This window comes from Apus apus, chromosome 1 (genome assembly GCF_020740795.1).
Source record: "Apus apus isolate bApuApu2 chromosome 1, bApuApu2.pri.cur, whole genome shotgun sequence".
In the NCBI taxonomy this organism is placed as follows: domain Eukaryota; kingdom Metazoa; phylum Chordata; class Aves; order Apodiformes; family Apodidae; genus Apus; species Apus apus.
The window spans coordinates 13,936,135-13,964,131 of record NC_067282.1 but is presented as its reverse complement, the minus strand read 5'-3'; the positions used below and the strand labels follow the sequence as shown (position 1 = coordinate 13,964,131).

General features: G+C 37.9%; 1 protein-coding gene across 1 annotated transcript in view; it reads left to right on the top strand.

Annotated features, from left to right (window-relative positions):
- PGR (progesterone receptor) overlaps positions 1-24,765 on the top strand; it is a 40,948-nt gene extending 16,183 nt beyond the window's left edge. The window contains exons 4-9 of the mRNA XM_051609106.1: positions 2,283-2,399; positions 10,895-11,197; positions 13,642-13,786; positions 16,554-16,684; positions 19,950-20,107; positions 22,694-24,765. Coding sequence (XP_051465066.1) covers positions 2,283-2,399; positions 10,895-11,197; positions 13,642-13,786; positions 16,554-16,684; positions 19,950-20,107; positions 22,694-22,849 — 1,010 coding nt within the window. The 3' untranslated portion in view covers positions 22,850-24,765. The remainder of the gene's footprint in view (positions 1-2,282; positions 2,400-10,894; positions 11,198-13,641; positions 13,787-16,553; positions 16,685-19,949; positions 20,108-22,693) is intronic.
- The last annotated feature ends 3,232 nt before the right edge of the window (positions 24,766-27,997 follow it).

The window sequence follows — 27,997 nt, the reverse complement described above, 5'->3', positions numbered from 1 at the left end:
GCAGGTGAAAGCAGGGACTGGTAGAGTGAATTACCCCACACCATAGGTGTAGAGCAGGTTCGTAACCATCAAGGTCCATAAATCTATGGGACCTGATGGGATTCACCCACGGGCCCTGAGGGAGCTGGGGGATGAAATTGCTAAGCCTCTGTCCATCATATTTGAGAGGCCATGGCAGCCTGGTGAGATTCCTGCTGATTGGAAAAAAGGGTACATAGCCCCTATTTTTAAAAGGGGGAAAAAGGAAGAGCCAGGGAACTACAGGCCGGTCAGTCACACCTCTGTGTCTGGCAAGGTCATGGAGCAGATCCTTCTGGAAAGTCTGCTAGGGCATATGGAAAATAAAGAGGTGATTGGTAAGAGCCAACGTGGCTTCACTAAGGGCAGGTCATGCCTGACCAATCTGGTGGCCTTCTGCAACAAGGCTACAGACATGGTGGATGGTGGCAGAAAAACTTATGTCATCTACCTGGATTTGTGCAAGGCATTTGACACTGTTCCACATGACATCCTGGTCTCCAAACTGACAAGGCATGGATTTGTCAGATGGACCACTCGGTGGATAAGAGATTGGCTGGATGGCCACACCCAGAGAGTTGTGGTCAATGGCTCAATGTCCAAATGGAAGCAGGTGACAAGTGGTGTCCCTCAGGGGTCAGTATTGGGACCAGTGCTGTTTAACATCTTTGTTGGAGACATGGACAGTGGGATTGAGTGTCTCCTCAGCAAGTTTGCTGATGATACCAAGCTCTGTGGTGTGGTTGACACCCTAGAGGGAAGGGATGCCATCCAGAGGGGCCTTGACAAGCTGGAGAGGTGGGCTAGTGCCAACCTCATGAAGTTCAGCAAGGCCAAGTGCAAGGTCCTGCACCTGGGTCTGTTCAACCTCAGACAAAAATACAGGCTGGGGGAAGAATGGCTGGAGAGCAGTCCTGAGGAGGAGGACTTGGGGGTGCTAGTAGATGAGAAGCTCGACATGAGCCGCCAGCGTGTGCTGGAGCCCAGAGAGCAACTGCATCCTGGGCTGCATCCAAAGAAATGTGGCCAGCAGGGCCAGGGAGCTGATTCTGCCCCTCTGCTCTGGTGAGACCCCACCTGGAATACTGTTTACAGTTCTGGTGCCCTCAGCACAAGAAAGATAAGACCTGTTGGAGAGGGTCCAGTGAGGGCCACCAAGATGATCAAAGGGCTGGAGCACCTCTGCTGTGAAGGCAGGCTGAGAGAGCTGGAGCTGTTCAGCCTAGAGAAGAGAAGGCTCTGGAGAGACCTTATAGCACCTTCCAGTACTTGAAAGGGGCTACAGGAAAGCTGGGGAGGGGCTTTTCATCAGAGAAGATAGTAATAGGACAAGGGGTAATGGTTTTAAACTGAGAGAGGAAAGATTTAGGTTAGATATTGGGAATAAATGCTTCACTATAAGGGTGGTGAGGAACTGGAATGGGTTGTCTAGGGAGGTTGTTGATGCCCCATCCCTGGAGGTTTTTAAGGCCAGGTTGGATGAGGTTTTGCACAACCTGGTCTAGTGGTAGGGTTCCCTACTCATGGCAGGGGGGTTGGAACTTGATTTTTAAGATCCCTTCCTACCTTTAGTGATTCTATGATTCTGTGATTCTATGATTTAACTTTTTGCTCTGCTTGAAGCTAATGTAATTTAAAATATTCCATTTTAATGCTAGAATGGCAGGCTCTTTGGAGTCCTTTAGAATTAAAAAACCCCTTAAAATGATAAAGCCTTTTTCTGTTTGTCTGTTTTGGCTGTCGTGGCTGCATCTGTTCAGCTGGTATTTCAGCAGGTCTAGGACAGAATTGCTTCTCCATCAGAGTTTATTTATTCTGCTTAAATGGCTTTTTTGCCATTGTCCCAAACTTCTTCATTCAGTTGTCTGTCAGAAACTCCACACCAATCCAAGCAAAAATTGCTTAAATTATTTAAAATCAGGTACAATAACTTAAAAAACTAATTTTGAAAGAAATGGATCAGTCTGACTGCATGCTTGATTTACTTAAGACATGTTGTTAATATAATAATTTAAGAGTTCATCCTGCCTGCTAATTATTTTGAAATTTCATAGATGAGCAGCTTCATTCTTAAACAGGTAAAGTAGATTATTGTATTTAAATAGTAACACGTGACTATTTGAAAGTTAGCATAAAATAAAGGAGTCCTTTAATGGTTCAAGTATATCTTTTTTTAATCTGTTGTTTTTGGAACATTTGTGCACAGAAATAATTTTGTGATGTTAGAAAACATAGTGTTAATCCTGTTTTTCTCTTGTTTACAGGGCAGCACAACTATTTATGTGCTGGAAGAAATGACTGCATAGTTGATAAAATTCGTAGAAAGAACTGCCCAGCATGTCGCTTGAGGAAGTGCTGTCAAGCTGGGATGGTTCTGGGAGGTGAGCTGCTTTTCAAATCTGATGCAGAAAATAAGGCAGTAAGGAACACTACCTTCAACCTGTTGAGTTTGATCAATATTGTTTTGATACCATAAAGGAAAAAAAAATACTAAAATATTATTTCTGGAAGAATTACCTGATATTTTAACATTCCTTACGATTTTTCTTTAATGAGTCTGGAAATCTGAAACAAAAATGTCTTTCTGTAGGAATCTTTCTTTCCTGATGTGTACCCTTATACTCATTTTCTTGAATGGGTAGGAATTTTGGTATTGGTGTGTATTTATTAATAATTTTGGATCAGAAAACGTGATTTAGGTAAGATGTAAAGAAGCAAATTGAGATTGACAGTAAAATCAGGAATTATTACTGTCCCCTTTTCTTTTATCCCCTTCTCACCATCATTGATTTGAGTGCCTGTCAACAAAATCACATCCTCTGTTCCACTGAACAGGGTCAAGCAGTAGTTGCACAAACACTACAGACTTTGCATACTAGATGCTGAGAATTCCCATCTTTGTACTAGTTCTTGCTCTAAGATGATAGAATGAGTATGTTCTCAAAAGGAATTTAAAAAAAAAAAAAAAAGGAAGGACAAAAAACTTCCTTCTTTCTAATATAATCATAAAATCATGATTATATGATTCTGAACTTCCCTAGACCTTCAGATCCTGCCAGATCAGGATTGCCTAGGGCAGGTCACACTGAAACACATCCAGATGGGTCTTGAAATTCTCCTGTGAAGGAGACTCCACAACCTCTGTGGGCAGCCTGTTCCAGTGCTCTGTAACCCTCACAGTTCTTCCTCATGTTGAGGTGGAACTTCCTGTGTTCTGGTTTGAGTCCATTGCCCCATGTCCTATCTCAGGGCATAACTAAAAGGAGATTGGCCCCTCCTTCTTGACACCTACCTTTCAGATATTTATGTACATTAATAAGATCCCCTCTCAGTCTTCTCTTCTCTAGACTAAACAGCCTGGGGTCTCTCAGCCTTTCCTGGTAAGACAGGTGTTCTAGTCCCTTAATCATCCTTGTAGTCCTCCGATGGACACTATCAAGTAAATCCCTACCCTTCTTGAATTTGGGACCCCAGAATTGGACACAACACTCTAGATGTGGTCTCACCAGGGCAGAGTAGAGAACCTCCCTTGACCTGCTGGACACACTTTCCTTAATGCACCCTAGGATACCATAAGCCTTCTTGGCCAAAAGGGCACATTGCTGTCCCATGGATAGCTTGTCTACCAGGACTCCAAGGTCCTTCTCCACAGAGCTGCTTTCTAGCAGGTCAGCTCCTAATCTGTACTGGTGAAACTGGCGTTACTGTCTCTGCCTGCTCTTCCTGCACCTTGGAGGATTGTGTGCTCAGGTGAATGGAAAAGTCCTCCCAGGTTTGGAAGGGAAGAAAGCCAAGGAGACAGATGTCCAGAGTGGGCTGTGGAAAATGTGTGGTAAGAATGGAGACTCAGTAAAGGAGAAGGTGGCAGGTATAGCATCTGTGTTGTAAAGTTTGAGACAACTTGTAAGTTTGTCTAGTAAGGTTTGAGGAATTTGATATATGAAAGTGTCCCTGCACATGGCAGGAGGGGTAGACTAGATGATCTTTAAAGATCCCTTCCAACCCACACCATTCTATGATTCTAACTGGTGTAAATTAATACAGGTAAATATTCATACCTGGCTGTGAGTTTTGCAAAACCAAAATTTTGGTGATCTGACCTGTATTTCCACATATGATAGCCTGGATAGTGCCAATAACTAATTCCCAATTATTTTAACATCCCAAGCATCACAGTTTGAACAAGCAGAAAAGTGAGATGGCTCACAAGCATCATCTACTCCTTTTGCTTCAGCTTTCTTCTACATAGTAATTCTACATAGGAAAAGTAGCCAGAAGGCTTGACATTATTCTACGTTTTGCATATGTTTATGGATGCTAGTTTTCCTGTTTTTTTTTTTAATACATACATTTAGCTCTGGATGTAGGTACCTAAAATGGAAAAAGTTGGATGCTTTTGCTAGCAATGTTTATGAGATGGTGTATCCTCATTATTGTGTCCTTATATGAGGATGTTGTGTACTCATGGTTGAAACCAAACCTGAGGGTAAAGGTGCTCCTATTCTTCATTCTTTACCGTCATGTATAAAGAGAGTAAAAACTTCCTCTTTCTCTTTAGATTACCTTTTTTCTCATCTAGCACTAAGCAAGTGTGAACAATTTATTTGAATTTAGAGCTGAATTGTTCTATCTAAGCAGTTTATTGTGTTTTTGAGCCCTTTTCTCAACATGCTGATTCAAAGCTAACTTCCATTTTTTGAGGAGACTGTTTTAGTCTCATAGGTGCATGGGATCTCATCAGATCTCTGCCCTGGTATTACCACCTACTGAAAAGTACCCAGAAAAACACCAATAAATTAAATATCTACTTTATGTCATAATCAAATATAGTATGATAGGACAGAGTCCTTTGCAACCATCTTCTGGAAATGAGTGATCTGGCAGCAGATAAAAAGAAGAAAACATTGAGGCAATGGAAAAAAGGAAGTATCGAATGGAGCTAGGACTGTGGCATCTCTAGTTTGTTCTTAGCTGTATTGGGTTGAGTGTAGTATTTCAGGTGATCTTAGTGATGTCAACAGTTCTGGGAGGATTAGGAAGCTAAAAAGAGGAAACAGGAGTTGCTTTATATTATTTGCAAATGAGGATGTAAAATTCAAAAGAACAAAAATACTCAAGACAGGTTGTTTAACCACAATACTCTTTCTGCTGTTATTGTCATCTTTCTCACTTCTGTTTTGCCATTTCGTGTGCGTGCTGTATTTTATCGCATGAACAGTATTTCCTACCCATGACTTGCTGTGCTGGTAACAGAATATGATTCATATATGGGATACTACTGAGCATAGATAATTTTCTCCAGGATGTAAGTGTCCGTAACAAAAAATACCCAGTTCATGGAACAAATTACATACTTACATACATCCTTGAATTTTTAACCAATCAGAATTGATAATAATTAAAACCTTTTTGTATGTTTACAGCCTACTGTGTTTTAAGATTTTTATGCATCATCTGGTTTCTGCCATTTAGAATTTACACAGATATCCTTTATTCTTTTCATAGAATCATAGAATCATAGAATCCTAGGGGTTGGAAGGGACCTCGAAAGATCATCTAGTCCAACCCCCCTGCCAGAGCAGGGTCACCTAGAGTACATCACACAGGAAGGCGTCCAGGCGGGTTTTGAATGTCTCCAGCGAAGGAGACTCCACAACCTCTCTGGGCAGCCTGTTCCAGTGCTCTGTCACTCTTACAGTGAAAAAATTTTTCCTGATATTCATCTTAAACCTCCTATGCTCCAACTTGTATCCATTACTCCTTGTCCTATCACTGGTCATCACCGAAAAAAGCTTAACTCCATCGTCTTGACACTCACCCTTTACATATTTGTAAACATTGATGAGGTCCCCCCTCAGTCTCCTTTTCTCCAAACTAAAGAGACCCAGCTCCCTCAGCCTTTCCTCATAAGGGAGATGTTCCACTCCCTTAATCATCCTTGTGGCTCTGCGCTGGACTCTTTCAAGCACTTCCCTGTCCTTCTTGAACTGAGGGGCCCAGAACTGGACACAATATTCCAGATGTGGCCTCACCAATGCAGAATAGAGGGGGAGGAGAACCTCTCTTGACCTACTAACCACACCCTTTCTAATACACCCCAGGATGCCATTGGCCTTCTTAGCCACAAGGGCACATTGCTGGCTCATGGTCATCCTCCTGTCTACCATGACCCCCAGGTCCCTTTCACCTACACTGCTCTCCAGCAGGTCAGCCCCCAACCTGTACTGGTGCATGGCGTTTTTCTTCCCCAAATGCAAAACTCTACACTTGCTCTTGTTAAACTTCATCAGGTTTTTCCCCGCCCAAGTCTCCAGCCTGTCTAAGTCTCTCTGAATGGCAGCACAGCCTTCTGGTGTGTCAGCCACTCCTCCCAGCTTGGTGTCATCAGCAAACTTGCTGAGGGTACATTCTGTGCCCTCATCCAGGTCGTTGATGAAGATATTGAACAACATTTACTCCTGTAAATTAGTTTCTTAATGCTAGCCTTCAGTTACTAAATGTGGACCTCCAATATTGCTTCATCAAGGTGAAAAAGACAAAGATTATACAGGGTATTAACTGTTAATTACTGCTATTGCAGTGATTAAATTTACTGCTATGAGAAGTACACTTCCACTGAATGTTACTGAGTAACAACCATGTAGGTAAAGAATAATATGATAGTACATTGACAACAGTTCCATTTTCCAACCCAAATTTCAAAGTAATTAAATGAACTGGCACTGTTTTAAAATAAATTGTTAGTAGTTGTAAGTATATTATGGGATGGCTTTAGTAACTGAGTTTTACTATATGGACTGTTTCTTCTTCATATATACAAGTATACAAATATAAAAGCAAACATATATTTCATAATACCTGCATTATCATACTGTGTGGGAGTGTTAATTGTCTTCAGAGTTTTATCGTCTCATAACTGGACATGTTAATCTATCACCTTTCTAATCTTCAACCTAATAGGCTAGCAGGTAACTGTGTCAGTTCCTGGAATAAACCAATACCTGGCTTTCTAATTTCCTATCAGAGAATCTAATTTTCCCAGACTAGCTATCACAGATTCTTTGTTCTGCTGTATTTCTAAATTACTGCTTTCTTCATTGTTTCAATCAGCTTTCAGTCCATGTTGCAGTGATTATGTGGAGACAAATTTGAATTAATTTTCCAGGTAGTATTTTCTGAGGTAGCATCAAAGGGCATATTAAAACCAAGATGTATTATTTCTGCTTTGCTGTGTTGTTCCTTTATTTTGTATGCACCCTCCTATGGTGTACACAGCTTGTTCTTCTACACAAAACATGAGAGCATAGTGACCTTAAAGTCAGAGCCATCGTGTTCTGTCAAGAATAATAAATCATTGACATTTTTCACCTCATTACAGGATATGGAGAAGAATGGTGAGATGTTTTACTTTTACTGGAAACCCAGAAATTTTAATATGAAATATCTACTATCAGTACTGTCTGTTTGGCAGTATGGTTCTGTATAGGAGAAAATCATACTGTATTTGATGATGAGATTAAGTACATATTCTTTTTTTTATGTTTCCTGATGTTTTCTAGCTACATATATTACACAAACACTATACACATGCTCTTTATAGTAATCAAGGGTATGGAAACTGTGAGTATTAATAAACTGCTTGAGTAGTTGGCTATCTTAAAAAAATAATGAAAATGTAACAGAGAAAAGGTGTGCTGTCTAAATACACACAGATGGGCTTTAGTATTTAGAAGAATAGTTGCCAGAGAGGATTACTAGCAGTTACACATTATAGGACTAAGTGGAGACATTTGTTTATCTTACAGCAGGAAATTATTTAGCAGCAATTGAAAAAGAAAGTGGTCATTACATTTTTGTTGTTTTCTACATCTCCTGAAGAGTTTTAATTAATTAGACATGGTCTCCTTGTGGTGGATGGTTTCCTGTGGGTTAGTAGTCACCTCTCTGGGAGATGAGGAACAAGTGGAGTTGCTTTACTGGTGGCTGTTAAGCAACATAATTAGAAATAAACACATAAGCAATTCTGCAAGCCAGTGTGACATTAATTCTGATCCATTAAATCACTTGGAAACATGGGTACTTATTAACTACTAACATTTCCATGTGATAAGCACTCTGTTTGGTTTCTTTCTTTACTTGTTCTCTGAACTGTAAAAGTATCTGAAGCCATTATTGCAGAAAATACCTGAAATCATTATTTATGAACTATTAGATGCATTGTTCCTTCTGTTTTCCTTCATGCCTAAACAATAGTTAGTGGGAAATTCCCAGCATGTTTTTTAGGACTATGTATAGTTTGTTGTGATAGGTCTCTTATCATAATATATTGTCTATTCTTTGGGGTGGTTTTTTCAGTTCAGCTGTAGCATAAGGTGTAAATTTGTGTTTCGTTTTTTACTAATCAGAATTATTTATATTCTTACCATGCGTGATAAAATCAGCATAAGATTGTTGGGGGACTTGATGCTAAGCTAATTAAGCTCACAGTTAAGTTACTGGGGGTTCGACCCCTGACTTCGCTGGATGATTAATGTTACTGAAGAGTCCCAACACCCATATTTTTACTACCAATAAAAGTGCACTTCTTGAAATTCTATTTAGTATGAACCCTTTGGATTTTGAACACTTCTTAAATTTAAATTGAAGTTTTTCACTCTGTGTACAACTTGCTTGTTTATATGCAAAATGGATAAACATCTAATTATGATGGGGTAACACAAAATTACATTCTTTTTAAAAGCATATTTTTGCTTTTTAGAATGTATTCATCTGCTGAATCCTGTTATGTTCACAAACAAGAAGTTTGATTCTGCCTCCAGTTATGTTAATATACACTAAGAATAATTAATTGAATTTGTTCTATATAAAATACGTTGAAATAGAATAAGTTTTTCCATGTTTGACATATAATCTTGCTTAAAGTTATACTACCCACGTACTAATGAATATTTTGAAAAGGTCAATGTAATTCTCTAAAGTGTACATCCTAGCTCTTTCAAAACAGAGACACTGCATTTTCATAAAATTTGCTATTCTCTACAATACAGGAGCACCTCAAGAAAATGGAATAGTCATGTTCCTAAGTAAAGATATTTTTGTGGAACCTTCCTGGTTTAGAGCATAGTTTGGAAGACAGGGACTTTCCAAGGAATAAAGTAACAGATGAGTGTGACTATGCTAGCATCTCTCAATTCCTTCCATAAACAGCTGAGAAAGGATTCAGAGCATGTGCTGAAGTTCAGGGGGCTCCCCTAATGCAGTGTCCTAGGGCCTCTTTGGTGCCCTGGTTGCATTCTGACAGCACTTTTAACTAAAATAAGAAGGCAGTAAGAGATGGGGAAGTCTTTGCTTCCTTCAGTATGTAGTAAGTTAGTTCCCTCATGTAACGTTTCACTTGTACATACAAGTACAATTTTTCAAAAGACAATTTTATATGTATGTAATAAGCTGGATTTTATTCAACCAAATGCATATATATGTTATGCTTCTATGACCTTTCACCTCCTGTACTTACAGAGTGTTTTTTGCATATTGCCATTTTATAATGCAATTTCTTAGTGGTTCAGCAATAGGCATGGTTTTTCTTTTCATCCAGTGAAATTTGGTGCATCTCTTTTTCTATCATTGTTAAAGCATGCAAAACCTCAACAAGAAAAAATGCATCTTTTCTTGAAGCAGGACCTTCTTATAGTTTTCTTTAAGGTTGAGACATGTAAAATTTTTATTTTTCAGTGTTGGCAGAATGATTTGCTTTTTGCTGGCAGTCAGACTGCATCTCTCTTACTGTCCCACTGTCATCTAAATCAGACCATAAATACCAGTATCTTTACTAAATTTGTTGTTGTTGTTGTGACACTCTTTTTTCACTAAGCAAAACTTTTGCAGAGCTGAGGAATTTAATGATCCAACAGGGTTTCCATAATATTTGAGGGTTTATTTATAGTGCATGTGTTCCATGCAGCCACCTCCACATGGATTTGCCTTTTTATTGGTAGGTGTAGTATGGTATGTTACTGAGGCATGTGGTCTTTCCCAGTCTCTAAAGGTTAGATTTTCTGTGTCTGTATGGTACACTTCCAGATTGTTTCCATGAAAGAGACTTGAAGAGTTGCTACCTAGAGCTCTGTATGTTTGCATATCCATGACAGATGTATTACCTGTTCATTTTTTGGGAGGACAGTTAAACTATGTAGTTATTTTTCAGTTAGAGTTCTTCAAACCACTACAGTATGGAAATGAGAATTGCAAATACTAAGAAAGATAAATAATTCTCTAGAAAGTGAAGAGTTTTTTATTTGTTGACGTGTGGTTTTACAGTATTTGCTGGCTTTTCACTTGCCCCTGAATTCTATTTTCTTTCAGCTAAACAGGAGGAATTCTACATTACAGCTCATCAAAAAATAATTTAGCCATAAGTCTTTTTGGAACTAGAGGAAAGGATTTTCTGTATGTAGTAATCAATTACTAGCATTTTTGTTTCTGAATATTAGGGAGAAAAAAACAACCAGTATCCTTAATTAACTTTTAATAGAAACTGGATTGTAGACCCAGCTGGCTCAGCTGTCGACATATGATGGAACAGTGGGAACTGACCCATAAAACACTTTATGAGGTTACTGTAACCTAGAATTCATGGCAATAATTTTAATGGGTGGGTACCATTCATCTTGTGTGAAGGGAGGAGGATATGGAGGGAGAAACTCTTAAAAATTTTCCATTATTGTTTCTTAATTATATAAATAGTCAAAAATAGAAAACTCACTCTGAAGACGGTTCTAGTTTCCTTGTATAGATTAAAACTGTAATCCAGCACTACTGGAAAATGTGAATGTTTCTGGTTAATTCTTTTTAACAGATCAACAATTTTCTTCTTCAGGTCGAAAATTTAAAAAATTTAACAAAATGAAGGTTGTGAGAACATTAGATGTTGCACTCCAGCAGCCAGCAACCCTTCAAGATGAAAGCCAGTCTCTAGCCCAAAGGCTGTCCTTTTCTCCAAATCAAGAAATACAGTTTGTTCCCCCAATGATAAGTGTTCTACGAGGCATTGAGCCAGAAGTTGTCTATGCTGGTTATGACAATACAAAACCTGAAACACCAAGTTCCTTGCTGACCAGTCTAAATCATCTTTGTGAGAGGCAACTCCTTTGTGTAGTCAAGTGGTCTAAATTGCTACCAGGTAATAACACTTTTTATTTGTAGTGAATTCTAGTTAAGCAAATATGTCATAGGACTAGCAGTGAAAATACATTCTCATCTACCTGTTAATTAATTCTTAACAAATTCTAAAATATTAAACTTCCACTTCTTATCAGATATATGCACCAGTCAAATACATTTAATAAGAGGGCACTCTAAAAAATGCATTATTTAGACTCACTCCAAAAAACAGAAGCCTAAGGAGTTTCTGTACATGACTGTTACAGCAGCCTTTCAACCCTAATCCCTCCTAGTCTATTATTCATTTTTTGGTATTAAAAAAATTTATGCATATTCTTTATTCGTATTACAATTTTTTTTTGAAAGCAACAGAGAAAAATTGTTACAAATAATGCCAGTTAGGACTTACCAGCTCACAAATAGACTGGTGATGAGAAATAACTGAATTTATGAATATCCAAGACTGTTCCAGAAAAAATGCCTGTTATATATACATTACATGCTTTGTATGGTCAAAGGAATCTGATCCTGGTGTATATAAAAATCAACATATTGACCAGAAAGCCTAGAAATACAGTTTCATGTCAGCTTGGTTTGACACTTCACTGTTGCAGGAAAGGGTAATCCCTATCCCTGCTGTTCCCTATTGTAGCTTGTACTTGGTCACACCTCTTGGTTGAACTGATTCATCAAATTAAGTGATAAAGAAAACAGACTTTTTTTGCTTTCTTTACCCTCTCTAGTTTTCTCATGGCTTCATGAGCTCAACCAGTGAGTTCACTGAGGGATGGGTGGCATGAATGCCAGAGCTTACTTGAAGGAGGTAACAGGGCCAGGTAATGAAGAACTGGACCACTGATTTCAGTGGCAGGAAGCTGTTAAATTGACCCAGGTGCCTCGTAGCAATCATTGAAGTTGTCAAAGAGCAAAAGTTATCAAAGGCAAATGCACAGCTGAATACTCTTCTCTGTAGTTAAATGCAAGAAAGATCACAGAATCTTCACAGAAACTTAGGGGTTGGAAAGGACCTCGAAAGATCATCTAGTCCAACCCCTGTGCCAGAGCAGGATCACCTAGAGCACAGCACACAGGAACTTGTCCAGGTGGGTTTGGAATGTCTCCAGTGAAAGAGACTCCACAACCTCTCTGGGCAGCCTGTTCCAGTGCTCTGTCATTCTCACGGTAAAGAAGTTTTTTTCTGATGTTTATATGGAACCTCCTGTGTTCCAGTTTGCACCCATTGCCCCTTGTCCTGTCACTGGACATCACTGAAAAAAGCCTGGCTCCATCCTCCAGACACTCACCTTTAACATATTTGTAAACATGGATGAGGTCACCCCTCAGTCTCCTCCAAGCTCAAGAGACCCAGCCTTTCCTCATGAGGGACATGTTCCACTCCCTTCATCATCTTTGTGGCTCTGCACTGGACTCTTTCAAGCAGTTGCCTGTCCCCTGAGGGGCCCAGAACTGGACACAATATTCCAGATGCAGCCTCACCAAGGCAGAATAGAGGAGGAGGAGAACCTCCCTTAGCGTACTAACCACACCCTTTCTGATACATCTCAGGATGCCATTGGCCTTTTTGGCCACAAGGGCACATTGCTGGCTCATGGTCATCCTCCTGTCCACCAGGACCCTCAGGTCCCTTTCTCCTACACTGCTCTCCAGCAGGTCAGCCCCCAACCTGTACTGGTACATGGGGCTGTTCTTCCCCAGATGCAAGACTCTACACTTGCCCTTGTTGAATTTCATCAAGTTTCTCCCCACCCAACTCTCCAGCCTGTCCAGGTCTTGCTGAATGGCAGCACAGCCTTCTGGTGTGTCAGCCACTCCTCCCAGTTTAGTGTCATCAGCAAACTTGCTGAGGGCACACTCTTCCCTCATGCAGGTTGCTCATGAAGACACTGAACAGCACCGGTCCCAGTACCGACCCCTGAGGGACTCCACTAGTCACAGACCTCCAACTAGATTCTGTCCCATTGACCACAACTCTTTTACTTCTTTCGTTCAACCAGTTCATGATCCACCTCACTACCTGATCATCAAGACCACACTTCCTCAGTTTATCTACAAGGATGCTGTGGGAGATATTTATATGTGGAGATATTTATATGGGAGATATTTATATGTGGATGTTTATTGTATTACAGTTGTCTCTTGCTAAGGACACTGACGTCCAAGATACCTATATTAAATAAAGAGTTGGTTACAGAGGTCATGTTTCAAACTGCCCTATTTTTACCAAAGGAAAATGAAATGCATTAGTTTTTCCTAATATAGTCACTTCTGACTCGTAATGTTAATTTTCGTTTGACCATTTTGAAATACTGGACCAGAACAAAAAGACAAGGTTAACTGTCAGAGTTCTCAGTTTTATAGTTCAAAGTAAATCTCAGAACAACTTATTACTTCTTGTTTAAATGAGAATTATAAAGTTTTTTTAACTTTTAATTTAATTTCCAGGATTTCGGAATTTACATATTGATGATCAGATAACCCTCATCCAGTACTCCTGGATGAGTCTAATGGTTTTTGCAATGGGATGGAGATCATATAAACATGTCAGTGGCCAGATGTTATATTTTGCACCAGATCTGATTCTAAATGAGTAAGTAGACTCTGCTGTTTGCATAGCATGAATGAGATTTTCTACTTATTTGTGTCAATGAGTATGTAACTTCCTTAAGGCTAAGATTTCATTCATTGTTTGTTCTGTTTAAAATCTAAGATCAGAGGAAAATCCTCTGGTCATAATAAAGTTCAGTAACTTTTTTTAATTATCTAAGAGAAAAAAAATAAAAATGCTGTCAGAAGATTTACCTGAACTAATCTGAATAAGACATGAGTTCACATTGCATAAATGGAGCTAAGTAGTGTTTTCTTTTGTCATTGTTGTTTGGGTGTTTTTTTGCAAATAGTTTGTTTTTAGTCTAAAATAGTTGTTTTTGACATTCTCTGGTAAAATTTTTCTAAAGTGCATTTATTGTTTAAAAATTCTTAATCAGGTTTTCTTTTAAGACATGTCTGTTTCAAGTATTAAGAGGTGGATTTGCAGAAGGTACCTGAATTTGAGATCTATAGATATGCAGCTTCTTGCCAGTGAAGCTCTGTATTAAAAATATCCAGTGGATCTGGCCCTGTAGCTCCTGACCTTTTCTCTTCCAGATGACTGTAAATGACTGTGAGGTTATAGGGTAATGAATCCTTTCCTCTCACATGTGTATTAATTATGCTATACAAGTTGAAAGACTTCCAAGGAAGAAACAGAGTGAGATGACTTCAGGCAGTAATGTCAGGTCTTGGGGTATTAGCCTGTAAGTGGACCACTGCTGCCACCTCGTGAAGAAGACTTTCTGAAGAGTAGGGTTGAGATTTACAAACCCTGATTATAATCCTTCAGACGCAGCTTCTTGTTTACAGCTGTAGCCCATCTGCATTGAGAAAGAGGTGGACTGGCAAAATACCCTTCTTTTGGTTGTAGAGCACCTTCTCAGGGTCATATTAGAAACTTAAACAAAGAGTTAGGCGTGAAAAGTAACTGGCACATTAAATCATAGCTGAAACAATTTATTGGGAAATCAGTTCGCTTTTAGATCAGTAAAATGTAAGCAACTTCGATGTCCACAATGATGTCTAGTATTGTACTTTCCTGATCTCTTTAAGCAAAGGTTAAGTGCTGAACACAGCCAAAAGCTGTATCAAACAGTATCTGCCTGCACTGTCAAGCAAATAAGGAGGTTATATGCTTGAGAAATACCCCAGAAAAATACATTAATTAGCAGATAATCAGGTACTGATGCCAGAGTAGCAGGAGTGCACACCTGGAGGTGGAAAGTGATGATGGAAATTCCATCTGTGGGTCAAAATACACTTCAGTTGTTTCAAAATGACCATGAAACCACAGTCTGAACATTTTTCCACTGCCACTCTGTTATTTAGTGAACTGCAGTTGTACAGTTGTAGTGCTCCTTAGGAATTATTTGCTTGGTAGCATCAATTTTAGACCAATGAAGCCAGAAGTGTTAATTTTACAATGATTTAATCAATTAGTATTAAAACCCTACAAGGATTTACTGCTACTTATACTTTGCAGTGTCTGAAAAATATGACTAAGAACAGTATTTAAGAATACTCTGAGAGCTGCTGTCACCCTTCATAGATATCACTTAGGAACAGAGACTGCCAGAAAGGAATAGCAAGGGAGATTTCAAGTAGCTGTAGGAAAAAAACAGTAGTTTTAGATCTAACAGATCAAATTTCCACATTAAGAGCTGGTGTAAGATACCAGATGTTGAACAAAGCTGAAATAATTTTCTTTAAAGATAACACTAGCACTTTAATTAGTAGAAGAAGAAAATGAACAGTCCATTGAGAGAAGTCTTTTTCACAGAAAATACCTTGTTTTCCTTGTTGAGGGTACTATCTGGAGTCAGGTTGGAACACTGATCTGAACCTTGTAATGGGGATGGGCAAAATTTAATCTTGTAGTTGTTGTACCTGAGTCATTTAGATCAGGATGCAGCTTTGTAAAATTAGCCCATGGTGCTGGATCTTCAGGTTAACGTACAATGCATTCACTTCAGTTTACAAATGTAGAAGTTGTTTCAGTAATTTCCATTGAAAACTGCCTTCCCAGTGACTATGTGCAATAAAATATACTCAGTATACCGAAATCTCAAAGAGAAAAGAAATATTGAAGTGCCACAAAAAACTAAATAGTCTTATGTATTTCCTTGTGTGATTTGTTCTGTTTCGTTCTACAGGACTTTATAGGTAAGACCGAATTACCGTCCAAGTTTACTTAAATACTTTTGTATATATTTACATTTAACATTTTTAATTGTTTCTTTAATGGCATAAAATGCTACAAAATACTATCATTGCTGTTAGCAGTACAGTGTTAGACTTGCAACAAAGTATTTTGATGCAGACATTTTTGCAAAACCTAAGAACAAGTTTTCTATAAACTTGCAGGTTCATCTTCAATTTTATACTTTGAAATAATTTCACAGAAGGTAAAAATCTTTCAATCTCGTAAGAGAAAAATAGTTAATTATTAGGATGCTTTTAATTAATAAAATCCCTTCTTTTTTGGTGGTTAGCATTCAGCTTTGATAATCTCCAAGGTGTTTTTTTTTCTAGGCAGCAGTAACCGATTAAACTTCCAAAATAATAGCACATTCATTACTCTTAAAAAGCTAGTGTAGGTACAAAAAAATCAGAAAATTGTTTATGTGTATAACCTCTTTCTTTAATTTCTGTAATGTGGTAATTAAACGGATAACAAGTCACTTCCTCAAGCAATGAGTACTGGAGCCATTCCTTTTCTTTATTTTCATGTTTTAATTATTTTTTTTACCTTTTCTGGGTGTAAGACAGAGGATGAAAGAATCTTCGTTCTATTCCCTGTGTCTATCCATGTGGCAACTCCCACAGGAATTTGTCAGACTTCAAGTTAGCCAAGAAGAGTTCCTTTGTATGAAAGCACTGTTACTTCTCAACACAAGTAGGTTCTTTTCTTTCTGTCTAACATACCACTAGGAAAAGAGTTTTGAACCATGTTGTTTAACTTGACAATTGCTGAGCTATGCTGGCTTAAGAAATGGAAACTTATTTAGGAGGAATGATAGCATTTCAAGAACTAAAAATATTTTTTTCTAGTGTTTATATGGAACAAATAATTTGTAATTAGGAGTTTGGTTTATTCTGTTTAAAAGCACCGAGGAAATGTTGGATCCCATTTGATGTGTAGCTATACTGTGTTATGCATCCAATCAGATGTGCAGTATATCTGCCTGGAAGCTCTTCGGCTTAAATGACTCTGCACAGATTAAAAAAAAAACCTTTCAAGCATTGGAAATATATTAAAAAATATTTAATAAATTTTCAGGACTGACAGCTTTATCTTGGCCAAGAACTTAAAGCATGCTTACTCAAAATAATTCGTGAACTTGACAAGGCAAACAATACTAAAATTTATTTGACTTTTTATAGTTATAAATAGGTTGAGTTTAACACAGATTTAAACAAATGGAAATGTTTTCCTTCGGTTTGTTTCTTCAGAACAAAATCCATGGTCACTTTTAATCATACCCATTTTTAAGGAACACAGCATACAGCTGCATTGCACTTTATATGGGAAATGTGATAGTTGATGAAGTTATCTTCCAAAACCTTTTTTAAAATAATAAAATGTACATCTTTTGAGGCCATACCTGTTAGTTATGAATCCACAAATAGAAAGTTTTAAAATGGTACATTTGCTATTAGAATAAGAGTGGGTACCTGTGAGAAATAAAATTTTTAAAATGTTGAAGTTTGGTTCTCTACATACTTAGGGAGTCAGAGGAGATGGGCATGTTGCACATAACCTGCTTCTTGATTGGACAAAGTTCAGTAAAAGACAAGGAACGAAAATTTATTCCCTCTTCAGCTATGCTTGGCTAGTATTTGCGTAAGCATCAGCAGAGTATAAGCAATAAAGATTAAATTTAGCTCATATGAACATAAAATTACTAAAATAATAGCAAAATATCATACACTCTGCTGAAGCAATAAAAATAATGTGGACAAAAATCCCTCTCTGATATAACTCCAGTTGCTTTGCTGAAATTTAAACATATTCCTTTTTTAAATGCTTTCCACCTTGTTTTCATCACAAAATTAACACCCTTGTCTATTTGAAGCTTAGAGGGAAGTTTTAAATTGCAGTGAAATTCCAATATGTTTGTGATATTCCAGCTCTATTGTTGTTCCACAAGTTCAAATAGAATTCAAAAATCATTGCAGTAGTCCAATCCCTCTGATGAGTGCATCCGTTTAACAATATTCATCAAGCTACCATTCTTTATCAACTGCACAGCCCTCAGAAACTCATATTTATACATTTATATCTATATATACAATCTTTTTGTTATATATATATATATTTAGGTATTAAAAAATGAGGTAAAGAAAGTATTTCTACCTATGCTGATGAGTTTTGCTTTTTGTTGTCTGCATTTAATGTCTTATAGCCAAAAACAATTAGTCAGATCTTTGGAAAAAGATGCACACCTAGCCATAGTTGCTGAGATGTTTAGTAAATGTTTGGTACTGTGTAAATGTCATTCTGCAAAACTCTTTTCAAAAAATTATGTAACCTTATTGTTACTATGAAGTGTTTTTTAAGACTACTTTTATTTTAGTCATGGTGTTTGTCTTAATCCTCTTCAAATGTGAAAGTATGGTCACTTCAAGCTTTCATATTCTAACACTTAATCAAGTCTGAATTTTTAGTCTCTCATTCTGTCATGTATTTGGTTTATTATTTAGATGCACTGTTTTTTACTTTTTATATAATTTCATAAAACAGTACTTTGTATTAAACATAACATAACTGAATGTCAGCCTTGATACATTTCTACTTCTGAATGGAAACCCAAGTTTAAATTTTAACAATATTTTTATTTACAGTTTTTCTTTGAGTTTGCTGTGGCTTAGATGTTTTCTTTATATTGTACTTGTACTAGTTTTAAAGCTGTCTTGAAATCAGAATTAGTCTTCACAAAAAGTCAATGAACATTTTTATTTTCTGCAGTTGTTTCCATTTTACAGATCATTATGTACTGTATGTAGTATTCAGTCTTGTAGCAGTGCCCCAAAAGATCTAAATAGGGCACTATCTTGCAGAGGCCACATAGATCTAGGAATTAATACTATAAACAGTTCAGAAATACTGTGATTTAGAAGGCAGAGCTATGCAAAAAAAATGAGAGAAATAATCAAACAGCAGGTTCAGCTGTAGCTCTAACACATCCCAGGCTTTAGATTTAGAGGAATTGCACAATCCTGTTGCATAAGATTATGGTTGGGTTCTTGCCACATCCTCATTCTTTACATATGTTTAGGGGGAAGGAGCATTTGGACTACCTGTGTTCAAATTCCATTTGTGTATGTAAGACATAATTCTTCACACAAATCAATAGCTTAGTGGAACCTCCTGTGATTAGATGGCAGTGTGACTGTGCTTTTGCAGAATTCTGGGAAACAGGCCATGCATTGCTAGAAGAGAACTTTTAACTTAATTCACAAGGGAAATGTAAGGGCTTAACTGCTGTTTTGGAGATGTCAGTCGAAGAAAGTATCCACCTAACCCTAAATTCCAACAGAATATTATACTGTATCATATCAAGGGAAGCAGAGTCCAGAGCTTATGTCTGTTTCCTTTCAATGCTACCAGCACTTATCATCAGTGATCAAATATGGTCTTATCATTAGCTGTCACTGCAGGTTCATCTCTCGATGTTCTCTCTGTGTCCTCACTTTGGCCCTCATGGCTGACCATTGAGAGTGAGTTCAACCATTTATTCATATTTAAGACTCTGGTAGTGCATCTGATTTGTGAAGTTGAAGAGATCCAAACGAGAGGCCTGGGTCCTGGGTGTTTTGCTGTCTACACTGAAGAGTTGTTAGTTCGTTCCTTTACTCCATTTTGAAGCATTCCAGGTAGATCTCTCTAAACATGAAACTACTGTGAAGAGGGCTGACCTTTAGCAGTGTGAATGTGAGCTACTCTATAGTATCTTTCCTCAAGGAGAGGACTGGTTCTTTAGGCCATTTTTTCAGCAGAGAGCTATAGCTGAAGCTTAAGGCTCTTTCTGGATGACAGCAATTAGTAGAATTGTCTGATTGTCTGATTGTTGCTGGTATATCCTTCTAAAAAGTTGTTTAATTGTTTCTGTTGAACTGAAAGTAGCTGGCATATAACAATGAATTGCATTCCTTTTCAGTTCCTTTGGAAGGTCTAAGAAGCCAAAGCCAATTTGATGAGATGAGAACGAGTTACATTAGAGAACTGGTGAAGGCGATTGGTTTGCGCCAGAAGGGCGTTGTGGCCAACTCGCAACGTTTCTATCAACTTACAAAACTCATGGATTCCATGCATGATGTAAGTTTACTTGTTAGTGTGTTCTGCTTCTTATGTAAGAAGGAACTAGTATTTCTTTAAAATAATTTTGTGGAAAGTGGCTTGTCAACATTTCTAAACAACAAAAGAAACCCCCTACATATTTCCTTTAGTTTGCATATTTGTGTGAATAGATAACTATATATTCAGCATCTATAGATTGTATATATATTATATGGTATACAAGATTTGAATGCTACATTTTGCTTCGTGATTTCTCTAATGGCACTGGTACAGCTATGGTTTTTGGTAGGAGGCAGCATGTATGTGTGTGTGTGTCTGTATACATGTTAATGAAAATATTTAAATACTATAAAGAATAAGCAATTCAAGTTGCAAAGTCAGTCTTCTAAGAAGAAAGAAAACCAAGACTGCAACCTTCTTTATATGTATATTCCATGCCATTGTTTTCTGTATCTTTCTGTACTTGGAGGATGAGTAATCTTTGAGAACTCTAGTGGTGATATCATAGAGATTTGTAAGAGTCTGAAAAGATGCAGCTGAATCCATTCCACATCTCTGAGAATCCCACATGTATTCCATTGGCTTAACATCCATTAAAACTAACAAATGACATTTCATATAAACCTTTGCCCACGTGAATATAATTGTGTAATGGCTTGTGTATCTTTTCAAGAGAAGCAAAAAGCGGAGGCGCAGGGCCATACCTGGTGGTTTAGCAAGCACTGGGGAAGCGGCACTGGTAGTTTAGGAAGAGTGCTTTTGAGTTCAGTTCTAGTTGTGAGGAACTTGCAGGGAGTTCAGGGATGGATGGGATCTTTGCATGTGTGTATTCTTCTGCAGTCAGCAAATCTGTGATTTATTTTAGTTGTTCAGGAGTAATTACATTTATACATCCAAAACCTTTCATTGTTACTATTCTCTCTTTCTGATGGGAAAAAACAACCAACACCTTTTGAAGATCCCATTTATGAGAGTTAAGAATCATAGAGAGGTTTGGGTTGGAAGAGACCTTAATCATCTAGTTCCACCCCCTCTGCCATGGGCAGGGATGCCTCCCAGTAGACCAGGTTTCTCAAAGCCCCATCCAACCTGGCCTTCAACACTTCCAGGGAGGGCACATCCACAGGTTCCTTGGGCAAGCTGTTCCAGTGTCTCACCACCTTCACAAGAAATAATTTATTCCTCATGTCTAACCTAAATCTTCCCTTTTTCAGTTTTAAGCCATTACCCCTTTTTCTGTTGCTACATGCCCTTGTAAGAAGTCCCTCTCTGGCTTTCTTGTAGGCCCCCTTCAGAGGTCACAATTTGGTAATTATGTGGTTCAGCAGGTGGTCTTTTGGTCCACTGCACTGACCTCTTAATCAGCTTCTGCTAACCACACAACTCACATTAACCATTTAGCTATTACATCATCTGAGATACCAGCAAAAGGAGAATTAGACAAGTATGAAAAGCACCCTTACAGGTAAAGGTAGACATTAGGAAATTCTAAAGGGACAATATGGAGCTTAACTTTCAGTATTGCCTGGTTGTCCAACTGCAGTTGTCTCCTGGGACTGTCAGTGCTAAACTCTTCCCTGAAGTTCAGTCAGTCACCTTTTACTTGTAAAAACAAGTTCTGCCCACTATACTACTACTCATAGTAGCCCTGTCCTCAATGAACCTCTTGGATCTGTCTTGCTTGGGATAGGTCTCCCTGCCTTACATGTAGCAATAATTTGCAATCTGAGTGTAACAGTATCCAGAGGAAAACTCTTTTAAGTACTGGGCTGTAAGGTCAGTCTCTTCATTTCATATCCTTAAACAAAGTAAAATAGCCTCAGTGGAAGCAAGGGAGTGAGGCTTGCTGTGAGATACCCTGTGAAGTGATAGTTTAGGGTAGCGTTTGGTCTATAGGTTATCTTAGTTCAAGTCCCTGTTTTAGCTCAGGCTGGTAAGATGATGGCAGATAACAAGGAAAGGATAATAATGTTGGAGATGTGTGTTGTTAAAGCCTACAGTAACAGAAATAGTATGAAATTCTACAACATAAAAGCAACATTAAAGATCTTAAAGGAAAACTATATCATTATAACTTCTCAGAGAGGACAGAAGAGATGTAGTCACATACATCGAGTAGCTGCTTTGAAAGGACTGGGGCTTACGTAGCTTAATATTTTGCAGCATATCCAGACATGAGCATCATCAGAACCATGGAACAGCACACAAGGAAACAGCAAATGCTGTCATCAGAGCAGGGGTTAAATAGCATAAACTAAACAAGGCATGAAGACGTATTGAATGAGAGGATAAAATCAAAGACTGAATAATTGTTTATTAATTGCCATTATTCATGGTGCTTGTCATGAGTGAGGAGGATAACACTCTAACATTAGTGAGGCACTTTTTATGTGACATACAATTCAGCTGTATTTGTGACTTTTTGGCATGGGAGGATATTTTAATGGGGAATGACAGGTACCCACATTACTGATTCAAGAATAAGAGAGGAAGGTACGTAATTATGTCAGCTGATGGATGTATGAGATAAGTGATTGACAGCGTGTTTATCAGGCTGGATTACTGCTAGCCTGATTCATCATGTTTGTCTTTTATTAAATCCAGCTAGTGAAACAGCTCCATCTCTTCTGTCTGAACACATTTCTCCAGTCCCGTGCACTGAGTGTTGAATTCCCCGAGATGATGTCAGAGGTGATTGCTGCCCAGCTACCCAAGATTCTGGCAGGGATGGTGAAACCTCTTCTCTTTCACAAAAAGTGAAAATGTTGTTTCTCTTATCATAGAGATGATTTCTGGGTCATTTTTGTTTGTTTATTTTGGTCAAGATTTTGCAATGTCAGGACTTCAGTATATTTGTCATACTCTGCCTACTGCTTTATACTTGTAACATACAGAAGCCATTGATGCTTGATGTATATATTGTGGGTTCTGATTCCTTAATTGCAAAAATCACAAGTCATAAGAGGTGTTTTGTAAACTTGGCTAGATTGCTTTTTAGATATGCATAAGAATGACAATTACTAGAGTTTTCAGGTTTCTAAGAACAGTTATACATTTTTCTTACATATTACACACTCTCAAATTTCTGATACGATATGTTGTAAACTTGTTCCTTCAGTACGTTGTGCCTATGGGTACATGGAAGCATGTGCATTACACAAGGTTTTTGAGGAATTAAACGAAATATTGCCCACAGTTTCTCTTGGATATTTCACTTTTTATTAACTCATCTGTGTCACCGAAATATCCTTTCAAACTCAGCATCCAAAAAGAAGTAGATGTTTCTGCAAGACTTTCATGAGTAACTGAAGTTCTAGCCACAAAATATACATTCATATTCTTGTCCGTGCTTATATGGCATTGGAACTCTCAAGTTCCAGGGTACTGCTTCCTGCAGCATTCAGTGCAGCCCTCCTGCAAAAAATGGGAAAGCTTAGGGAAATTTCATTGTACTCCAGAACTAATGTGTATGCAAAGCCACTCAGCTTTGGTTTTCGTTATTTTTGGTAAAAGTTTGGCACTTTTTAAAGCTAAATCACTTAGCTGTCTTAAATTGAGTGACTTGAAAGTTCTGTTTCAGAAGCTTTAAATAGAGATGTTTTCACTGACTACAACTTTTAATAATCTTAATGTTTTGAATTCCAGTGCTGAATACTCATCAGCCATTAACATAAAATTATAGTGTGATTAAATGCAAAAATAAATGGAAAATATTACCAGAAACATTTTTATACACATCAGGCTCATTTCAGTACTACTTAGTGGAGCTACATATTTTATATTTTAAAGGCATGCCATTATAATTGGGGTAACTGTAAAATGGGAATTGGACTAAATTAGCTTTATAAATTCAAGAAGACTGAAAAATTATAGTGTGGTTCTGTTTGTGCACTTGGTATAGATATGAAGCAACCCATGCATTCAAGGCAGTAAATTGCTGATAAATTCAAACAACAGAGAAAAGGATAAAGCCCAAGAAGATTTTATTAGAATACAAGAGATTTTGCATTTCACTAAAAGTGATACACATTCTCCAGCAATGTAGGAAATGGTGAGTCTTTCTTAGGTACTTGCTGGCCATATGCTTTTTTGCTCTTCCCCAAGACACACTAGGTGCATCTGTGGTGTGATGGCAAATGTTGCTGGTGTGTAACTTGGTCTGTGTTCCTGTCACATGAGCGAAGGCTCACTGTGTGTAAGTTCAGTATCCCTGATAAAATTAGGGTGCCCCTCATTAAAAGTGTAAATGGTGTTACTTGTCCATAAAATTTAAGTCCTGAATCTTGACAAACGTGGACAACCAGCAACTAGATCTAAAGGTATCCTACTATTTGTTATTTCCTAAAGAAAATCAAGAAGAAGCTGCATGAGTACTGGGGATAAAAACATTTTTGAGGTTCCCTTATAGCAGTGCAAAACCCACAAGAGCTGGTGCAAAGATGCAGCTCTGGATAAGCAGAATTTTGTGTTAGTTGGCTAGATTTGTCATTTCTAACTGCCCAGAGACAAGCAATTTCTTTCATATCACTTCTAACTGTGATCTTTAAAGTGATTACGTTTTAATAAATAACACAAAGTTCTTTATTTCTACATTTTGAAGTTTTGTTTTCTTTATTTTACTTTGTATTTGCATTCCGTAATTGAGCTTAGTAAAAAAGTCCATTTTAGCCATTCCACTTCAGTATTTTCATGCATTCTTTGGTAATTTAAGCATTGCCACATGATTTGCAATTGAATAAACAGACTGTCTATGTTACTTTTTAGATTAAACTGTTAACAGAAACTTCCAACACTAAAATATATTCCTTGGCACCCTAATTCTGAAATTGGAAAACAGACCAGACAGTATGCTTGCCTTAGGAATGCCTGGGATCAACATACCTCTGTCTTTTACTCAATTCCTAAAGTTTGTGCTAAGTAGGCTGATGTCACTGTGTCCCATAAATATGGTGGACTAGTCTGAAGTGTCATTTCAAAGGCATAATCAAAAAGGAAAAATAGATGTATTCTGGGAATAGATAAAAAAAGTTTAAAAATTGCTTCAATTTGTATTTCTTTAATATCTCTTACTCTTACAGAAGAAAATCCCCAGAACTTCTTGGTCATGATAAATGCACTATGTAAGAGAGAACAAGTTTGGCTAAACATGGTTGCTGTATGAATTTGAAAGTGCTGTGTTCTCTACTTGATTGAAGTTTGAAAAAGCTGTTTTAATTTCAGAACTTCCAGCCTCAAGGCCAGTTCATAAAATGGACTTTAGTCTCCATTTTGATGCTGTCACATTGTTTGCTTTAGACTGCACAGACACGTGAACAGGGATCAAAACACAATATTGTTTCCTTCCCTGTGGAAAGCTCTTGTACTGTGATTTTCAACACTGCAGCAGTGTCCAGAGAGCCACCAGCAAACTAGGGGGTTTTTGTGTTTTTTTGTTTTTTGGTTTTTTTTAAGACAGCACAAGACTTTTTAGGTGCCTGTATTTCTCTGCATTTTTTATTATTTTTTTTTTTAAGATGGTGGCATTTTTTTTAACTGTGCTTTACAAATAGGTCTAAATAAAACATCTTATAGTGCTTCTCAATATGCTGGACAAGGCATAACAATGCTGGATCTTCTTATGTTGCATTTTGAAAACTAGAAAGAAGAGGATGGATTTTGTTTTCTGACATACACAATGTGCCTGATTACATTTTAAAGGTACTAGACCTGTTGTAGTAATTAGAAACCTTGCCATCTTCTGCAGAATGCAGACATAATGTTTTGTCTGAGCTGTCACTAGAAGTTCTTCATCGTACACTAAATAATGCAAGCTGTGCCTGGAGCTAAGCCTCTCCAATTCCCTACAGTTCAGGTATTTTTGACCGAAGGCCCTTAGCGTTGCCTTCTGCTGGTACTTGAGTGAAGCAAACAAACAAAACCATAAAGTCATACATTCCCTTTGAGCTCTACTGTTGTTACTCAGCTTTGTAGAGGCATCATCTTTGTAATTTTAAAGGCTCCTTTGAAGGTTGAAGTGCCTGGCTGTGGTGTCCCAGCTGCATTTGGAGAGCTGTGACAGTGCAGTGCAGAGAAGAGGAGCCCTGGCAGCCCGTCCTGCTCTTTCACACCAAGTTGCTTCCCTGTTGTATCTGCTGTGCTGAAAGAAATACAAGAGGTCAAACACTTGGCTCATGTTTTCAAATATCTTAGCTGGATCAACAGTTTTGACCAGCCTTCAGGGAAAGGGGAATTTGGGTTTTTTAAAACCTAGTCCGTGCCAGAGGGAAACATAGTCTGAGAAACTTTCCATCTATTTCATGGCACTTTGGAATGGTCTGGTCATATGTATGCATAAAAAAATGAAGCTTAGGTAAATTTGAACTCCAGCTGTTCCTCCAGCTGCATTGCAGTTACGTTTTCTTGTTTTACATCTACAGTAGAGAAGCTGAGAGTCCAGTTTGGATTTCCTGACCAGTCAATGCTTCATTAGTACCTTCTGGTTGTTTTTTTTACCTTCAAGGTACAGTACCATGTCTCTCTTACTTGTCTTTATTGGGAGGCTTTCCTGTGTTCCCATCTAAAACCAAATATTTATCTCAATTATCAGTGGCATATCAGTAGCATGGACAATAGTATCTGTAGAGATCCTTCCTCCCTGTACTCTCCTACCTGCACAGATTTAAGGTTAGTGTATTCCCAGAGTAGGAGAAGATGGGGCTGTACTTCAGCCGTGCAGCAGAGCAACTCCAAACACACATTTCTTGCCTGACATGCTGTTTGTGGCACGCTGACCTTTCTTTCCTTCCGATAAGTCAGCTTGCAGCCACAGAGCCAATATCCAAATCCCTCCCAACTTTCCAGGGTTTAAAAGCTTGTGTGCATACTGCCAGGCTAGACTGTCAGCATTGCTGGATTTATTGGTTTGTACTGCTTTGTGTCATGATGACCTGACTTGAACAGAGGGTTTGTTTTTAATTTCTTTCTCTTTTCCCCCTTGGAAGATGAAAAGGGGGAAAAAAAGTCTTTATTTTAGGTGTTTTTTATCTTAAAATTTATGAGAGCTTTTTTCAGTGAATACTAGTAATTCATTAGATTGATGTTATTTGCATGCAGAGGGTACTGTAGGTTTTCAGATGCTTGGACAGACATGTGCAGAAGAAGGCGACTGCACAGATAATAAGAACTAAGTTAAAAATTAGCTGACTGTTTACCTTAAAGAGAAAATAACCCTCAGAAAACAATCCTTCAGTTCTGTTGGAACTAATGCAGCAGTTACGTAAGTTCAAGTACATGAGCAGTGCTGCTCCCCTGGTCTGTTTTTTTTCTCACATTTAAACATGTTTTTTCCTGGGTTGGGCCCAGAGTGCTCTATACAAGGTATTTACAGAATATAAAGCATATCAAGGAGTGGTCAGCTTTCACTTAAAGTAAGTTTATAATTAAAAACTGTCAGCATTTCAGTTCATTGCCAGTGTGAAGTGTGCTCAGTGTAAAAATACTATCACAAGTCATAGATTGTGTTTTTCTGAACATGAAAACTAAATTGCCCTTTCACTTCTACAGGTACAATAGTTTCACCAATTTATCATTCAGGCATATCAGTGAGGAAGTTCTCACAGTGTCATTTAAGTAGTTTTCACTCTATTGCATTTTCCCACAGCTTAATTTAAATACCTACCCAGCTAGTTTAATACTAAAATCCCAATTTGCTATGTTGAAGGAAAAGAAATCCATAATTTACAGGAATCCAGAGCTCTGCATCAGCCAATCATAGAATTGTTCTGGTTGGAAAAGACCTTTAACATCATTGAGTCCAACCATAAGCTAACTCTACCAAACATTAATCTAACTATACCAAGTCCAGTGCTTAAACCATGTTCCTAAGCACCGCATCTACATGTATTTAAACACCTCTGGGGATGGTGATGC